This window comes from Salmo trutta, chromosome 22 (assembly GCF_901001165.1).
Source record: "Salmo trutta chromosome 22, fSalTru1.1, whole genome shotgun sequence".
Taxonomy (NCBI): Eukaryota; Metazoa; Chordata; class Actinopteri; order Salmoniformes; family Salmonidae; genus Salmo; species Salmo trutta.
The window spans coordinates 45,596,255-45,613,823 of record NC_042978.1 but is presented as its reverse complement, the minus strand read 5'-3'; the positions used below and the strand labels follow the sequence as shown (position 1 = coordinate 45,613,823).

Sequence of the window (17,569 nt, the reverse complement as noted above, 5' to 3'; positions counted from 1 at the left end):
AACTTCTGACCCACTGGGAATGTGATGAAAGAAATAAAAGCTGAAATAAATCATTCTCTCTACTATTATTCTGACATTTCACATTCTTAAAATAAAGTGGTGATCCTAACTGACCTAAGATAGGGACTTTTTACTAAGATTAAATGTCCGAAATTGTGAAAAACTGAGTTTAAATGTATTTGGCTAAGGTGTATGTAAACTTCTGACTTCAACTGTATAGGGAGATCTGAGACCTGGCAGTGTGGTGCCAGGACAACAACCTCTCCCTCAATGTCAACAGGACAAAGGGGCTGATCGTGGACAACAGGAAATGGAGGGCCGGGCACGCCCCCATCCACATCGACTGGGCTGTAGTGGAGCGGGTCAAAAGCTTCAAGTTCCTCGGTGTCCACATCACTAAGGATCTATCATGGTCCAAAACACACCAACACAGTCGTGAAGAGGGTACGACAACGCCTGTTCCCCCTCAGGAAGCTGAAAAGATTTGACATGGGCCAAAGTTATACAGCTGCACCATTGAGAGCATCTTGACTGGCTGCATCACCGCTTGGTATGGCAACTGCTTGGCATTCGACCGCAAGGCGCTACAGAGGGTAGTGCGTACGGGCCAGTACATTGGTATTTATTATGGCTCCCCATTGCTTCCTGCCAAGGCAGCAGCTACTCTTCCTGGGGTCCAGCAAAATGAAGGCAGTTATACATTTTAAAAACATTACAATACATTCACAACATATTTATTTTTTTACAATAGATTTATTAGCATTTTCTTTTTTACAATTAGCAAAATATGACACAGCTAATGCCCCGTTATTCCTACCATATACACAAAACACTATGCTACATGGGAGCACATCATGCAAAAGCCTTCCCTCCCCAACACAGGAACACCCCCCTCCTTCCCCTCTACTGGGATTAGCTTCAATGATTAACAACAACAAAGAAACAGAATGACCTTCACATTCAATGCTAGAAAATCAATTATTCAACGCAAAAACAAATAATACATTAACGAAGAAAGTAATAATGAGGCAGCTAAGGTGACGACTCTAGAAATTGCTGAAAGTCACTACAGACATCAGTAAATTCAAAGGGTTTATTACGTAAATTGTACGTTATTTTTTCAGATGGAATATAGAAAGTTAGTTCTTTTAGCCACATCTGCTTGCTTGACGGAGTGTCACTCTTCCATATAATAGCTGTGCATTTATTGGCTGCAATTACTGCCAATTTAATAAATCTGGTTTTGCTACTAATATTAACTGGTAGAACAGAGTCATCTCCAAGAAGAATCAGGGAAGGACCGTCATGTTAGTGACCTGTGATAAGATCTGAATGTCTTCCAATAATTGCTTAGTTCAGAGCAGGACAGAAACATGCAGACGTGTGCCCACCCCTGTTTTACACCTTGGACAAAATGTTGAATATTTAGAATTGATCATATACAGTCTCTCTGGTGTAAAGTAGACCCTATGTAAAATATTGAATTGCATCAACTTGTGCCTTGTGTTAAATGAAAGACGCTGAGCATCTAAAAAGAGCTTTCCCCATTTCTCATCCTCATCAATGAGGCCAAGGTCATCATGCCACTTCATGCAAAGCTTTCAGAGGTTCATCATCCCCCAACAGAGCGTGAAGACCAGAGTACATGTAGAAAATGAAACCTTTTACCCCTTACCTTTCCAGCCACAGTTTATCAGTAATAGGTTTACTCATGGACTGAATCCTACCTCCCTGCTGAGTGGCAACATAATGCCTAATCAGTAGTTACTTGAAGAAATTAGTTGGAGGTAACTGAAAATAAGATGCCAGTTGTTGAAAGGATAGTAGTTCACCTTCTCTATACAGATGACCAAATGTTTTAATTCCTTTGTTGAACCAAGAAAATGTAATACCATCTCTCAGGGCTTTGGGTAACATGGAGTTATTATAGAAAAGTGTTTGTTCATATATAGATCTATGCCCTTCTGTTTGTTTACAGACTTGAATCCATATATTTAACGTGTTTTTAATGATAGGGTTGTTTATGAGACCTAGCAAAGCTTTAGGTGGGCTAATATAAGGTATAGATGCCAATATAGCAGGGGTCAGACACTATTCCCGCTATCTGTCTCCAAGAGGGTGAACTTGTTGTTGTATCTTGCCATACCCACACAGCCTTTAACTGAGATGCCCAGTAATACCACTGGAAGTCAGGTAGAGTAAGTCCTCCTCCTGAGTATGGTTTGTATAAAGTTGTGAGTTTCACTCTGGGGGGGTTTCCCTTTCCGCAGAAATGAAGAAACCTTCCTATTAAGTTGTTTGAAAAACAACTTTGGGAATAGGAAAGGCCAAGGTTTGAAAAAGGTACAAGAATTTTGGTAATATATATATATATTCAACTTCACACAACTGACCCGCCCAAAAAGAGAAATTGGTCAATCCCGCCATCTATCCAATTCTTCCCCAACCTTTTTGAGAAGTGGAGTATAGTTCAGTTGATATGTCTTAATCATTTCAGAAGGAATATGCAATCCAAGATGTCATTTTCTAAGGTCTCCAAGAAAATGGCTTGTCTAAGATTGGGTTCTGCATAGCTGCCCTGTTAAAAGGCATAATTATACTCTTAAATTAGGTTTATTTTATATCTTGAAAAGGTCCCATATTCTTTCAGGATGTCAACTAATGCTCGGAGTGAAATTTCTGGTTTAGTGAGGTAAAGCAAAATGTAAATCAGCATATAGCGAGACCAGATGTTCACGCCCACCTATACGAACACCATGGATGGATGGATGAGATCTAAAAGCTTCTGCCAGTGGCTCTATAGCCCCCCCAAAAAGGAGCGGACTAGTGGGACAACCCTGTCTTGTGCCACGTGATAGGGAGAACTGTGAGGAAACGTTTCCATCAGTCAGGATCTGAGCTACCAGACATTTATACAGTAATCTAATCAGACCTAAATACTTAGGTCCAATATTCATCCTCTGTAAAACTTCAAACAGGTAGTTCCATTCTATGCAGTCAATCTTTTTCCTCATCTAATGAGGCCTCCGCTACAGGTTCTTGGTCATTCTCTATATAATATTAAATCATCTTCTGATATTATCAGGGAGATGAGCGGTTTCTTACAAAGCCTGTTTGGTTCATATCAACCAAAGTCAGGAAGAACCTTATCTAGTCTATGAGCTATGAGTTTTAGAAGAATCTTATATGAAATGTTCAATAGAGATATTGGTCTATACGACCCACAAAGCAGAGGGTCTTTCCCAGGTTTTAACAAAACTGTGATCAGTGCCTGTTCAAGTGTGTCTGGGAGCTTTTCTGTCTCTATGGCAAAATTAAACATACTGCAAAGATGCTCAATTCGTTTGGGTAAAAAGGATTGATAGAATTCAATAGGGAATCCATCTAATCCTGGTGATTTTCCCCCAGCAGTGTTGAAAATGGATTCCCTAATTTCCTCGGATGTAATCTCTTTCTCCAAGTGTTCTCTATCCTCATTAGTTAAAGTTTGTAAATTGAGTTTGTTCAAAAACTCATGCATTAAGGCAGGGGCATCCCCTTCAGACTTGTACAATGTTTCATAAAACTCCCTAAAGACTAGATTAATTTCCTCAGGACTGTGAACAACTGTGTCGTTGGGCAGTTTAATAAAGCTAATAACTCTACTAGCGTCCTCTCTTCTCATTTGCCAAGCAAGCAACTTTCCTGCTTTATCTCCATGTTCGTAGTAGTTTTGCTTTGTTCTCCTAAGAGCGTTTTCCGCTTTGTGGGTCGTCAGGGTGTTATAGTCCAATCGCTTTGAGTCTAATTTTTGTAGAGTTGAGTCGTCAAATGTTACACTATGTTCATTTTTCCAGATCTCTTATTTCTTTCTCCAACAAACCTACTTGAACCTTATACATCTTACCATCACCTGAACTAAAGGATATTATTATTTGTCCCCTCAGATTTGCAAGGGGAACTTCCCATAAAATTAGGGGGGACAGAGTTGTTATTGGTGCTAAACAAAAATACGTCGATATGAGTGTTCAGAAATGTTACAAATGTGTGATTATTTAGTAAGTATGTACCAAACCTCCACCTTCTTGAGGGTGGTTGTCCTCTACTGACTGGTAATGAAGCCGCCAGGGTAGAATGATCTGATATACATCTTGGTAAGTACTTACACCAAGTAGTTAAACTTCCCTTGGCTGCAGGAATAAAAAAAATAAGTCAATTCTAGAGTAACTGTTATGGACAGTGGAGTAAAAGGAGTATTATTTAACCTTTTGGTTGTGAAATCTCTATAAGTCTACAAAGTCCAAAATCTTTCATTTCTGCTTTTAACATTTGTGTGAGGTTGATACTATTAGAGGAAGATCTATCACTGGGAGGGTCCAGTATCAAGTTAAAATCGCCTGACATTATTATCTCTGATGATGGCACGTTAAACTTCAAAAAGATGTCTTGGTAAAAATGTAGGATCATCATATTTAGGCCCATACACATTCATAATGGTAATGGGCTCAGTGTTAATGAAACCTTGAATGATCACAAACCTACCCCTTGGTCTTTAATCTGAGATTGTATCTGAAAAGGGGCAATGCTTATTATTAATGAGTATGGCCACCCCTCTTGCCCGAGAGGTGAAAAATGAATAGTACAGTTGACCCACCCACTCTCTCTTCAGTTTATCATGCTCAGAGTCAGTCAGGTGTGTCTCCTGAAGAAGAGCTTTATCAACCTTATGCTGCTTTAGATCATTCAGAATGGGTTTGCGTTTGACTGGGCATTTAGTACCCCTAATGTTAAGTGTCATAAATGTATAGTTATTAGGTGCCGACATCTTAAAAGAAAATAAGAAATAGGGAAAAAGATAGAAACAAAATTGCGTTGAGTGTATACAACTTGTACAAAATGAAATTATGAAAAGTATAAAATAGTAAACATCTCGAGAGCTAATACCATGACTGTAACACAAACCCACCCAACCCCCCTCTCCAACTGAGGGAGTTAAAAAAAAATATTTTAAAAACATATCCTTAGACACTAGTCTTTAAGCTAGATGTACCTGCTATGCATAGCGTCGCCCGAATTAGGTTCATTCTAAATTACAGTGAAGGAAAAAAGTATTTGATCCCCTGCTGATTTTGTACGTTTGCCCACTGATAAAGAAATTATCAGTCTATAATTTTAATGGTAGGTTTATTTGAACAGTGAGAGACAGAATAACAACAAAAAAATCCAGAAAAACGCATGTCAAAAATGTTATTAAATTATTTGCAAATTGGGCAACTCCTCTTCTCAAATCACCGTAGTACACTGCTCTCATCCCCCAATGGGAACCATTGAAGAGGCACCTTCAGGAGCAAATGGAAAGTAGAATAAACTCTGTAGTTCTGTTCTGGACTACACGACAGGTCAACGGATACCGGACGACGGCAGAGGAGGACAACAGTATAAGAGACGGGTGGGGACGCTTTGTGGACAATTAGAGCATTACAAGCGTGCCGCAGAAAGGCCCAACCAAACCCCTTTCCAAAAAGGCTTGATTCCGACATAGATACACGGTTAACCAAGGCATTTACACATTCATGATTTCTTACTCCAAACGGGCGGCGGTTCGTGTGCAAAGTATATGATTACTGTGAGAGCAGTTTCTAAATGTACCAAAATATTATGTCTCTGTCCCTCTCGCCCTCTCCATGTCTGTGGTAACAAGCCGCCATATTGTGTCAGTCCGCTAGGGACCTGTTTCTAATGTATAAAGTGTGTATGTTTATCTTGTTATCATTTAGTTAGCTAGTAAATAAATAATTCAACCAATTTGTGTAGTACTGAATCATAAGTAAAGCTGGGTTTTTTGCAGATGCAGGAGGTTACGACTGTTCAGAAGGATGATATGATATGAGGATAGGATTAATACATTGACTGTTTTATGGATGTGATAGGTAAAGACCTTTTGAGTTTAATTCGGTAGATGGTAACTCTTTAAACAACCGCTCTCGTGGTGCCCCAAATCCTAATGAGTTGTTTTGTTACATGAGTAACAATTAAACACAGTTAGTTGATTAGATAAATAACAGTCATCAGATTAATTAAAGTCACGACACAGCCTAGGACCACCACATCGAGCTTTTCACCTGCGGGATCGTCTGAGACCAGCCACCCGGACAGCTGATGAAATTGATGAGTATTGCTGTAATAAAGCCCTTTTGTGGGGAAAAAAATATTCTGATTGGTTGGTTGGCCTATGCCCTCCCAGGCCCACCCATGGCTGTGTCCCTGCCCAGTCATGTAAAATCCATAGATTTGGGCCTAATGAATATATTTCAAATGACTGATTTCCTTATATGAACTGTAATTCTGTAAAAAAATTGAAATTGTTGCATGAGCGCCAAGTGTAGGACAAAAAGGCTTCTCATCAGTTTGTTTTTTTACATAAGACTCCTGAACAGGTAATCAAATGGCTACCTGGACTATTTGCATTGTGTGCCCCCAACCCCTCTTTTACGCTGCTGCTACTCTCTGTTTATCAAATATGCATAGTCACTTTAACTATACATTCATGTACATTCTACCTCAATTAGCCCGACTAACAGGTGCCCTCGCACATTGGCTACCCGGACTCTCTGCATTGTGTCTCGCCACCCACCAACCCCTCTTTTACGCTACTGCTACTCTGTTTATCATATATACATAGTCACTTTAATCATACCTACATGTACAAACTACCTCAAATCAGCCCGACAAACCGGTGCCTGTATATTTAAATAAATAAATAAATAAATAAATATATATATATATATATATATATTTCACCATTATTTAACCAGGTAGGCCAGTTGAGAACAAGTTCTCATTTACAACTGCGACCTGGCCAAGATAAAGCAAAGCAGTGCGACACAAACAACAACACAGAGTTACACATGGAGTAAACAAACATACAGTCATATAGCCTCGCTACTGTTATAGCCTCACAACTGTTATAGCCTCACAACTGTTATTTTTCACTGTTGTTTTTATTTCTTTACTTATCTATTGTTCACCTAATACCTTTTTTTTAACTTAAAAATTGCACTGCTGGTTAGAGCCTGTAAGTAAGCATTTCACTGTAAGGTCTACTACACCTGTTGTATTCGGCGCACGTGACAAATAAACTTTGATTAGATGTTGCGTTGATATTTTTGTTCAGTATATTTTCATATGTGAGCATAGCATCTCTATCTATTGAATACAGGCGGTTGACGTCAACAACCCTCATCGAATATTCAAAAAAGGATTACAATAAAGAAATGTATCCACCAATCCAAAGAAAGGATAAGCGAGCTGGACAGCCCGCCGTGCCGCTTTGTGGACAACGACTCCCATTGTTAGGGTGAAGAGACATGTTTCTTGTCAGTATATCCAGAATCTTTAGGGTAGCCTATCCATTTGGCTGTAGTAACGGAAACCACGTGTATGTGGCATTTAGCTTCATCAGATATTAGGCTTTTGGAAAGAGTTTGACATCGGCAAGTCGTTGTCCTGGTGAAGTTACCCATACCTGGTGAGAACTCGAGACCTGCCTCACAAACACACGTGACCCTCCTCCCTCAAGCGTCTTAGCCGATCGTGCCACCTCAAAAACTAGCTAGAGGCCAAGCAAGTGGGACATTTACATTTAAGTCATTTAGCAGACGCTCTTATCCAGAGCGACTTACAAATTGGTGCATTCACCTTATGATATCCAGTGGAACAACCACTTTACAATAGTGCATCTAAATCTTTTAAGGGGGGGGTTAGAAGGATTACTTTATCCTATCCTAGGTATTCCTTAAAGAGGTGGGGTTTCAGGTGTCTCCGGAAAGGAAAAATCCACTGAAAACCACTAATTCCTTTACATTACAGTGTTAACACTAATATGTGAGAACAATATTTTTTGTGAACAAATGTTTCATTTTTTGCCTTATAATAAACTCAAGTCAACTATAAAATCCACAATGCAATGCTCTCTCTATGGGCTTCCTTGCTAGCTAGCAAACTTGGCTACACACAATAATACCAAAAACAATATCAACATGTAACATAGCTATTACCAGTAAAATTGCCTGAACAAACTGCACTATCAATTTAGGAGTCTATAATCTCACCATGTTCAACCTGCAGACCCATGTGCCTCACAGAGTGGAGTCTAACATTCACAACATTTGCACAAATTTTGTCAACAAGAAGTAAAACATTACAAATATTCTCTCAGATGTGAGATTGCTAACTTGCTATTTGTAGCATTGTATAACTTTGGAATCGTGACATTACGTACTTTCGAGTAAAATAGGCATGTTTCTCGACATATACACTAACTTTGAGAAGACATTATGTGACGATAAGCTTAGCAACCGTGTGACGCAGCATGACAATGGGTGAGTTAGTAAATTGTGTGCTCTGGGCGTTCAGAGCGTTGTCAGATTGTCCATTCGTAAATTCAGAGTGTTTCACTTTCGGAGCGGTCAGACAGCACACTGGACGCTCTGGTGGAGTAGGTTTGATCCGAGCTTTCTGACCTCACAACAGGAGTCAAGCACCCAAGCTAAATGGCAAAAGTTAGCTAACTTGCTAGCAACTTCCAGACATAAATGAGAGAACATCACTCTGACCATTTTTCTTGCCCTAGCAGAGCTGGTTAGACTGTTTTCATGTTATCTAGAGCATTGGTGACTGTAACTGTGCTGCTGGCAACAATTTAATAACTTTTTTTTTGCCAACATTTACTGACACCAGTCATATTCAACGGGTGTTACTCGTTCATAAATTCATCAGTTATTCTGCACTCTGGCGCACTCAAACGAGAGTGCTCTGAAATCAGAATACCAGAGTGAATGTATGAATGCACCCAATGCGATTGGTCAACAGTCTGTTGGGTGGGGCGTTATCAGTTCCTTCATTCATTGGATTCCTATCTCCTTTCTATAATACCTCTGGCAAAGGCACCATGCAATGCACCCTGGACTAAAGAGGCAGACAAACAGGAAAAATGTGCTAGACATTAAATTACACATTTCTCAAGGTAGGAATATCGCAAGTATATGATCAATGGCTCATTCAAGAGAAGACATCCTCCCGAGTTATGACAGCGACCAGTATCGAAATCTGACATGTATGATATTCGTTTTTGGCGATCTAAAAGTAGTAATCCTATAAACTTCCAGTATAGTGAGTGCGAGTTTATCACGATGCTACGTCATACCGGACCGATTTCTGCCTGCTTGAACGCCAATAACTCAAGATACTCGTGAAAACATGAAATGACCTAGGGAGTCGATAAACCATCACTCAGAGATGGACAAAAACAATATAACCTTCAAAATGGGTGAACCTTTCCGTTATAGTTTTTGGGGCGGCAGGTAGTCTAGTGGTTAGAGCGTTAGACTAGTAACCGAAAGGTTGCAAGATCAAATCCCTGAGCTGACAAGGTACACATCTGTTGTTCTGCCCCTGAACAAGGCAGTTAACCCACTGTTCCTAGGCCGTCATTGAAAATAAGTATTTGTTCTTAACTGACTTGCCTAGTTAAATAAAATGTTAAATAAGGCTGAGAAGTAACACACATCCCACAGTTACTTTTTGTACAACTCTGATGATAGAGCTAAATGTGCGCATTTGTTATTCATAGAATAATCGGAAATGTGTAGTTCTGACTATGCTTTTCAAGAGGTGATGATGATATTACAACCGAATAGTTAATATTTATTTAACAATACCTTGAAAAGGGCAAGAAGGTGTCAATGGGTTTTTATCAGAGCTGGGGGTCTTCTTACCCGCCAGCAGGAAAATCGAACAGTCTGCACTTTGTGACGTTTTATTGATAACGACGACCACGACTTTGTGGCTGTGGTAGCTAGTGAAAACCCGTTTGCGCTGAAATGTGACGCAATCAGTAAGCGACCGTTAACTAATGAGATGGATTGTTTGATCACACAAGTGAGAGTTGTTTGTTATCGCTGAAACTTGTTTGACGATTGCAGAAATGTGGTAATGTATGTGCTTTTTAGTTGTGTTTATGAGTTATCGATACTGTAAGAACGAGTTAAAGCGGTGTGTCTGTGCAGATCGCATTTTCAGCCATGGAAACAGGAAACCATTTGTGTTACTAGCTAGCTATAGTCAGCTTGCTATGCTAGCTAGCTTGTTCGATACTCCAACGTTGTCGTGATTCTTCTGTGTTTAGATACACTACAGCGTTACAACAGTAGAGGAATAGTTATCCAATCATCGATTGCAAGACACAAAAGCAGCTCAAGTTATTGTAAACATGGCTGAGCATACTATTAGCTAGCTAACGACCTCACAGATAAGTTCAGATGCCCAAAAAGTGACAAGTTGCTCAGAATGGTTTATTTGCTGCAGACATCACCTTTATTAGATAATCCTTTACGTTATTTTAGTAAAGGATTAGCAATATGTGTAATAATGTAATGTGCATTAATTAAACTGTTGACATCTGAGAACACAGCAGGTCACACCAGTTTCTTCTAATATGCCTAGCTATCTATCGACAGTACTGTTTTCATCAAATAAACTTAGTACATTAATTTCACACATTTAAGCTATCCTAACAGCTCTCTTTCCTTCAATGTAGCTTCTTCCTTGGCTTGTAAGGCGTAACCCCTGAGAAGGATCTCCATTCTCCACCCTCTGAGACTTCAGTCTGAAACTGTCAACTACCTGGCCAGCCAGGGTGCAGGTTAGCTGGGCGATATGGGAAAAAATATTGCAATAAATTGCCTGACTTGGTGCAATATCGATAAATAGAATGATATTTTTATAACATTGTGCACCACAGTTTATTTATTCTACTACTACTACTACTAGTTTGATGGTTGTAGCCATCAATTGTTCCACTAACAATCACTCATATTTGCACATTTATTTCACTTCAAACTTAACATTTCTCATGTGCAGGCTACTTATCTTAATGAACGATGTCAGCAAAATGCCTGCGGTAAGTGATCAGGATGGTCGGTGTCGATCATTTTCGGTTTATCATCCCAGCTCTAGTCCAGGGTCCTTATCCACCCACAACTCAGACAGAGAGTCCATCTACTGGAGAGCTCCCTGGTTCAGTGCCCCTGAGGGCTGGGACCAGCACTCTGGGCCAGAAGCAGCTGTGAAGGGATGGGGTAGTAGCTGAGGACAGAGCCATGGTTCATAACGTCTCAGTCCCCCAAACACCACCGCCGGCACTGGTGGGCACCAATGGCCGCTCCTCTGGTAGGAAGAGGACACCCAAGGCATGTGACTGCTGTGGGCCAAACTCTAAGCACCACAATGGGAAGGACCCACATGGGAAGTCTCCGGGTGGCAAGCCCAGACAACGCAGGGCCCAGCCGGGGAAGGGCAGGGGCCAGGCACTGGGGGAGACCCCCAAGAGGACGGGTGGTCACCACTCTTCTGAGAAGACCCTGATGACAGAGGAGCAGGTAACAGCCATCCAAGAGGAGCTGGAGAAAGACTCAGTTGTGGAGGAGGTAACCAACTCCTTGGCTCCACCTGTAACCAACTCTGTCGGTCAACCTTTAACAGACTCTATGGGTCAACCCTTAATGAACTCTATGGGTCAGAAGTTAACGTACACTGTGGTTAAACTGGTGACCAAGTCTGTGGTTCAACCGGTAACAACTGCTATGGTTCAACCGGTAACAAACTCTGTGGTTCAACCTATAATGAAGGCTGTGGTTGAGCATGTTCCTGATTCAGAGATGGAGCAAGAGAATGGTTGTGGAGGGGCTGTGTGCGAGGGGGAGCAGGCCCCTGGTCTGGAGATGGAGCAGGAGAATGGTTGTGATTTAGACAAACAGCCGGTAACCGACTCTAACACGGAGGTCATGAAGCAGCCCCGGGCTGGTGACGCAGCTGTCTCCCTTTCCAACGGTACATCTGCTGTGCTCAACGAGGAACCAACAGACTGTAGCGCCCCTATGGAGGTGGAACCATCAGCCACAGCCTGTGTTTCCCCAGGCATTATGTTATGCAGCACCCTCCACCCCTTCGCTCTGTGGGACCACAGAGATTATTGTGAGGTGGGAGTGTGGGCTCCAAGCCATGAGCCAGAAGAGGACTGTGTCTCAGACGCAGCACAGCAACCCAACTCTGAAGACGACATCCATGAAGTAATCATAGACCTTATCCATGGTACTAGACTTTTATTGTAACTATGATTTTTCAAATCGTATACATTTTAAGTTCATATTACTTTACTTATTTAAGGTGTTATTATTGATTCCTGTCCTGTCTCTCAGAGTTCCTGGCGTTCTTCTATGTGAAGTACGGGAGCTTTATCCCCCTCAGTGAGACTGACGTCCTGGAGCATCTGAAGAACAAGTGTAGCACTGTCCTCCATGACAAGTAGGAATCATTTGAGATACAAACCAACTTCAATTTCATTGTTCATTTCCATTGTTATGCTGATAGCATCTCTGTTCATTTCTCTGTACTAGGAAGCTAAACATCCACTCAGAAATGATGAAGTACAAAGCGGCTCTCGTCTCCACCCCTATGAAGTGCTTCAAAGTGGACTACAACAAGCACACTCTGACCCTGGAGGACCTGTCCACACTGGATGACCAAAACTGGGTCAACGACCAGGTAGCGCTGGTCGATAGGAAACCGTGTGCTTGCTGCTTATAAACTTATTTGCCTACGTATTATCTAACCTGAAATTCAAACGTTGCCGTGTGTGTGTGTGTCTAGGTGATAAACATGTATGGAGAATTGATCATGGAGGCTACACAGAACAAGGTACATTCATTTTGGATCCTTGATCAGAATGTTCAACAAAGGGTTAATTGTAAAAGGGAGTTGATTGGATGGTGGTGGTCTTCTGCTCGGTTACCAAGGTTACTGAATGTTCTCCTATTTTCTCCTGCAGGTTCATTTCTTCAACAGCTTTTTCCACAGGCAGCTGGTGGCCAAAGGCTACGAAGGGGTTAAGAGATGGACCAAAAAGGTAAGCTGGTGGTAGGTCATGGAAGATGCAGCCAATTTCTCGCTAGTTTAAGATATGACCTGCAGGACCAGAAGTGTAAAGACTCTCACTGTTTATCTGAGACTGTCAGTCTCACAGAACTAACTAAATTAGAATATGTCAGCGATTGTGGTTCATCTGGTGTCTCTCAGGTGGATCTGTTTTCCAAGAGGCTGTTGTTGATTCCTATCCACCTGGAGATCCACTGGTCCCTGATCACAGTGGACATAGCCAGCCACCACATCCACTATTATGACTCGCAGGGCATCGTCTTCAAATACACCATGGAGGTACGCTCACTCACACTTTACAGTCCTCTGCCTCTATCAAACTCAGTTGCTTCTGAATTTTATCCTAGACCTGAGGAACATTGGTTTGATGAGCATTTCTCATTTTAACATTGGTCTACGTCATCGGTGTCTGACTCATTCCACAGAGTAGTGTCTGCGGGGTTTCCTTTCGATTATTAACACAGGCAACCAGGTGAGGGGAGTTTTTCTTCACTAATTAGTGACCTTATTTCATCAAGTCAAAGGGTGGAGTGAAAACCCGCAGACACTCGGCCCTCCGTGGAATGAGTTTGACACGTGGTCTACACTGTCCACATTGTGGGAAACCCCGAAGGAGTCAATTTGTGAACTATTTAACTAAACCCTTCTATCTTCCTCTGTTCATCTGGCCCACAGAACATTCTGAGTTACATCCTGGCTGAGGCCGAGGAGAAGAAACAAGCTGGGTATCAGAAAGGCTGGAAGATGACTATAAACAAGGTATTGTTTCAGATGGTACCATGTGACTGTTCTCTCTCTCATGCTTTCTGATTGACTGTGTGTTGACCACTGTCTCTGATTGGTTCCCACACTCAGGGTATTCCTCAACAGAAGAACGACAGTGACTGTGGAGTCTTCATTTTGGAGGTGAGTGGGGAAATTTCCCCCTCGTACCGCAAATGACCCACAAACATACCTTGTGGGGGATCTTTCGTACTGCAAATGACCCACAAACATACCTTGTGGAGGATCTTTCGTACTGCAAATGACCCACAAACATACCTTGTGGAGGATCTTTCGTACTGTAAATGACCCACATACCTTGTGGAGAATCTTTTGTACTGTAAATGACCCACACACATACCTTGTGGAGAATCTTTCGTACTGTAAATGACCCACACACACATACCTTGTGGAGAATCTTTCGTACTGTAAATGACCCACACACATACCTTGTGGAGAATCTTTCGTACTGTAAATGACCCACATACCTTGTGGAGAATCTTTTGTACTGTAAATTACCCACACACATACCTTGTGGAGAATCTTTCGTACTGTAAATGACCCACACACATACCTTGTGGAGAATCTTTCGTACTGTAAATGACCCACACACATACCTTGTGGAGAATCTTTCGTACTGTAAATGACCCACACACATACCTTGTGGAGAATCTTTCGTACTGTAAATGACCCACACACATACCTTGTGGAGAATCTTTCGTACTGTAAATGACCCACACACATACCTTGTGGAGAATCTTTCGTACTGTAAATGACCCACACACATACCTTGTGGAGAATCTTTCGTACTGTAAATGACCCACACACATACCTTGTGGAGAATCTTTCGTACTGTAAATGACCCACACACATACCTTGTGGAGAATCTTTCGTACTGTAAATGACCCACATACCTTGTGGAGAATCTTTCGTACTGTAAATGACCCACACACATACCTTGTGGAGGATCTTTCGTACTGTAAATTACCCACACACATACCTTGTGGAGGATCTTTCCTACTGTAAATGACCCACACACATACCTTGTGGAGAATCTTTCGTACTGTAAATGACCCACACACATACCTTGTGGAGAATCTTTCGTACTGTAAATGACCCACATACCTTGTGGAGAATCTTTCGTACTGTAAATGACCCACACACATACCTTGTGGAGGATCTTTCGTACTGTAAATGACCCACACACATACCTTGTGGAGGATCTTTCCTACTGTAAATTACCCACACACATACCTTGTGGAGAATCTTTCGTACTGTAAATGACCCACACACATACCTTGTGGAGAATCTTTCGTACTGTAAATGACCCACACACACATACCTTGTGGAGAATCTTTCGTACTGTAAATGACCCACACACACATACCTTGTGGAGAATCTTTCGTACTGTAAATGACCCACACACATACCTTGTGGAGAATCTTTCGTACTGTAAATGACCCACACACATACCTTGTGGAGAATCTTTCGTACTGTAAATGACCCACACACATACCTTGTGGAGAATCTTTCCTATTAACTCTTCCCCCGCTTTGTTTCTCTCTCAGTACTGCAAGTGCCTGGCATTAAAAGAGCCGCTGCAGTTTACACAGGATGACATGCCCAAAGTCCGCAAGAGGATTTACAAAGAGCTCTGTGACTGTAAACTGAATGACTGATCAACCGCAGTGGCACAGCCCCAGAGAGTACACCTGCCTTTCCACTGGACCATGGGCTTAATGACTGTTTGACCCTTATTGTGGAAGGGACATTAATACTTTAAAACATGACGAGCCAAGAAGCTGAATGAAGTGCAGTGGAAACGGGACACTTTGACTAACGACACAGAGATGGTGAAAGTAACCATCTGTCCTTCAGTGGAGGGCCAGCAGTGCATAGTTGGACTTGTTTTTATACCTTGATAATGAGAGGGACTTTTGAGTTGACGTCCACAAAGTTTCCACTGCTGACTGGCTGACCTGGAGCGAACACTGCTGGTATGTTTCAGAGGCCGGTAATGGACCTATCGGTGTTTATAACACGTTTCCTAGCTTCAGTTCTTGAAATGTAAACAGGAGATTATATGGGACAGTAGGTGAAACTTGAAGGTTATTGTTTTATATCATGTAGTGTTTGCCTGACTAGTGAGGGTAGAGAACAATAACTCATCGAAGGCTAGCTTTTAACTCAATATACTGTTTTAATGTTACTTAATCTCAACCGCTTCTTAGTTCTTGAGAAACTCCACGTTTGGCATCACAAACTAGCAGTTTATCAGAGTTAGTTATGATTAACCATGATGCTCCACTGAGAATGGCTTCAAGACAACACACACCTCTTCCTGCTTCTGTTGAAAATAATAAGTGTATCTTGACATTTTTAGTGTACTGAGGAAGAATTTTAACGCTACTGCTGTAGAACAGTTTCTAAGCCTTTTACTGTATGAGGGCCCGGCCCGCTTTGGGTATCTTCCTCATTGGAGGATCACCAATCACTTAGGTGGTGTCAGTCACCCATCTGAGGGTGCTGGTCCACAGACAGGTTGTAGTTGAGAAAATGCTGCTGTAGAAATAGCTGAATCCCATCTATACTGTCTGTCATTAATGCACATTTGAGCCCAGTGTATACCTGGTGCTAACATGTGCCTTTTGTGCTGTTATCCACATTCTGATTGTGCCCACATTTTTAAGACAGGTGTAGACGATTAAAGTGTCTGGATATCAATCAAGTGTGAACAGATCTGGATGTTTCAAAACCATTTCAATCATCATACCAGTTAGTACCATTGATTTGTCATCAGTAATTGTCTTTAAATAAATCACTTTCTTCTACAATGGGTAGATGCGACAAACCTTGATCCAGATAGTGATTGGATCAAATTGATCAGATCACAAAACTCACATGGTGGTGCAAGGTGTAAACAATGCTATTGTACCATTGAAGAGATCATGTTCACTCTAATCTGGTTGATCTTCTTTGAGAAGATTAATTTAAGTTACTATGTTAGTGTTGTTTGCAGGGTTATGCTGATAAACACCTAGAGGGGATTAAATGGGGATTCTCTAGATGGGTAAGCTGTCCTCAAATAGGTTCCCAATGTATGCTGTCTCATCCTAAAATGGAACCGTTTCCTTCCCAAGTTAATCCCTGAATACATTCAAACACAAACAGCCATAGTCCTATGCCCAGCCATAGGACTGAACGATGATTCCATTATTTAAAGAACAGGGTCAATTCCATTTCAATTCAGGAAGTACACTGACATTCCAATTCTCTTCAATTAGGATGTAATTGACAAAGAGCAGATGTTTGTCAACTCGATGGATCTGTCTGTTTGTTCATGTTAACTACTTCACCAATCTCCCATATGAGGATGTTTAATGGTCAGTGATATAAAGGAGTTTGTAAAGTTACTTGGTGTAACAAAAGGGTTTCTTTGACAGGAGCAGGTGTGTGGTGATTCCCTGATACTCAGAGCTCGATTTAAAATCGCAGTTTACATTTAAAGGTCATTTCCAATTGAGCCGACATATGTAACGTTGCCTTTAAAATGTCAGCCGCACTACAGATTGAATCCGATCACAGACTATTGGAATTGCAGCTTTAAATTAAAAGGTAATGTTCCTGCAGTCACAGAGATCCCATTCAAGATAACGCTGCATCTGTCGGCTCAGTCAGAAATTGCCTTTAAAAGCCACAATGCCTATAACCTGCGATCCTATTGAATCCTGGTGTGGGGACACTGATGGTTTCTAGCCTACGCAGCAGGTTAGGAGAATTAGGTTAAGGTTAGTCAAAATTGCTGTAGTTGTCGCAACTCGAACAGGCAAGTTTT

At 41.4% G+C, this 17,569-nt stretch overlaps 1 protein-coding gene across 5 annotated transcripts; it reads left to right on the top strand.

The window, feature by feature from the left end:
* The first annotated feature begins 8,920 nt into the window (after positions 1-8,920).
* On the top strand, positions 8,921-17,147 carry senp5 (SUMO specific peptidase 5). 5 transcript variants are annotated; one of them, XM_029708157.1, is made up of 11 exons: positions 8,921-9,004; positions 10,577-10,681; positions 10,990-12,129; positions 12,237-12,342; positions 12,435-12,582; positions 12,688-12,735; positions 12,866-12,943; positions 13,114-13,251; positions 13,648-13,731; positions 13,828-13,878; positions 15,303-17,147. In XM_029708157.1, the coding sequence occupies exons 3-11, from the start codon at positions 11,139-11,141 to the stop codon at positions 15,411-15,413; spliced, it is 1,755 nt and encodes a 584-aa protein (XP_029564017.1). In that variant the 5' UTR covers positions 8,921-9,004; positions 10,577-10,681; positions 10,990-11,138; the 3' UTR covers positions 15,414-17,147. The 5 variants fall into 5 exon arrangements, with proteins under 5 accessions (XP_029564017.1, XP_029564016.1, XP_029564014.1 ...); XM_029708156.1 differs by lacking the exon at positions 8,921-9,004 and adding an exon at positions 9,858-9,918; XM_029708154.1 differs by lacking the exon at positions 8,921-9,004 and adding an exon at positions 9,859-9,969.
* Positions 17,148-17,569: the final 422 nt, after the last annotated feature.

Coding starts and splice junctions, on each gene's coding strand:
- senp5 (XM_029708157.1), top strand. CDS start 11,139: ATGGTTCATAACGTCTCAGTCCCCCAAACACCACCGCCGGCACTGGTG. Junction 12,583..12,687: donor AAAACTGGGTCAACGACCAG/GTAGCGCTGGTC, acceptor GTGTGTGTCTAG/GTGATAAACATGTATGGAGA. Junction 13,732..13,827: donor GGAAGATGACTATAAACAAG/GTATTGTTTCAG, acceptor TCCCACACTCAG/GGTATTCCTCAACAGAAGAA.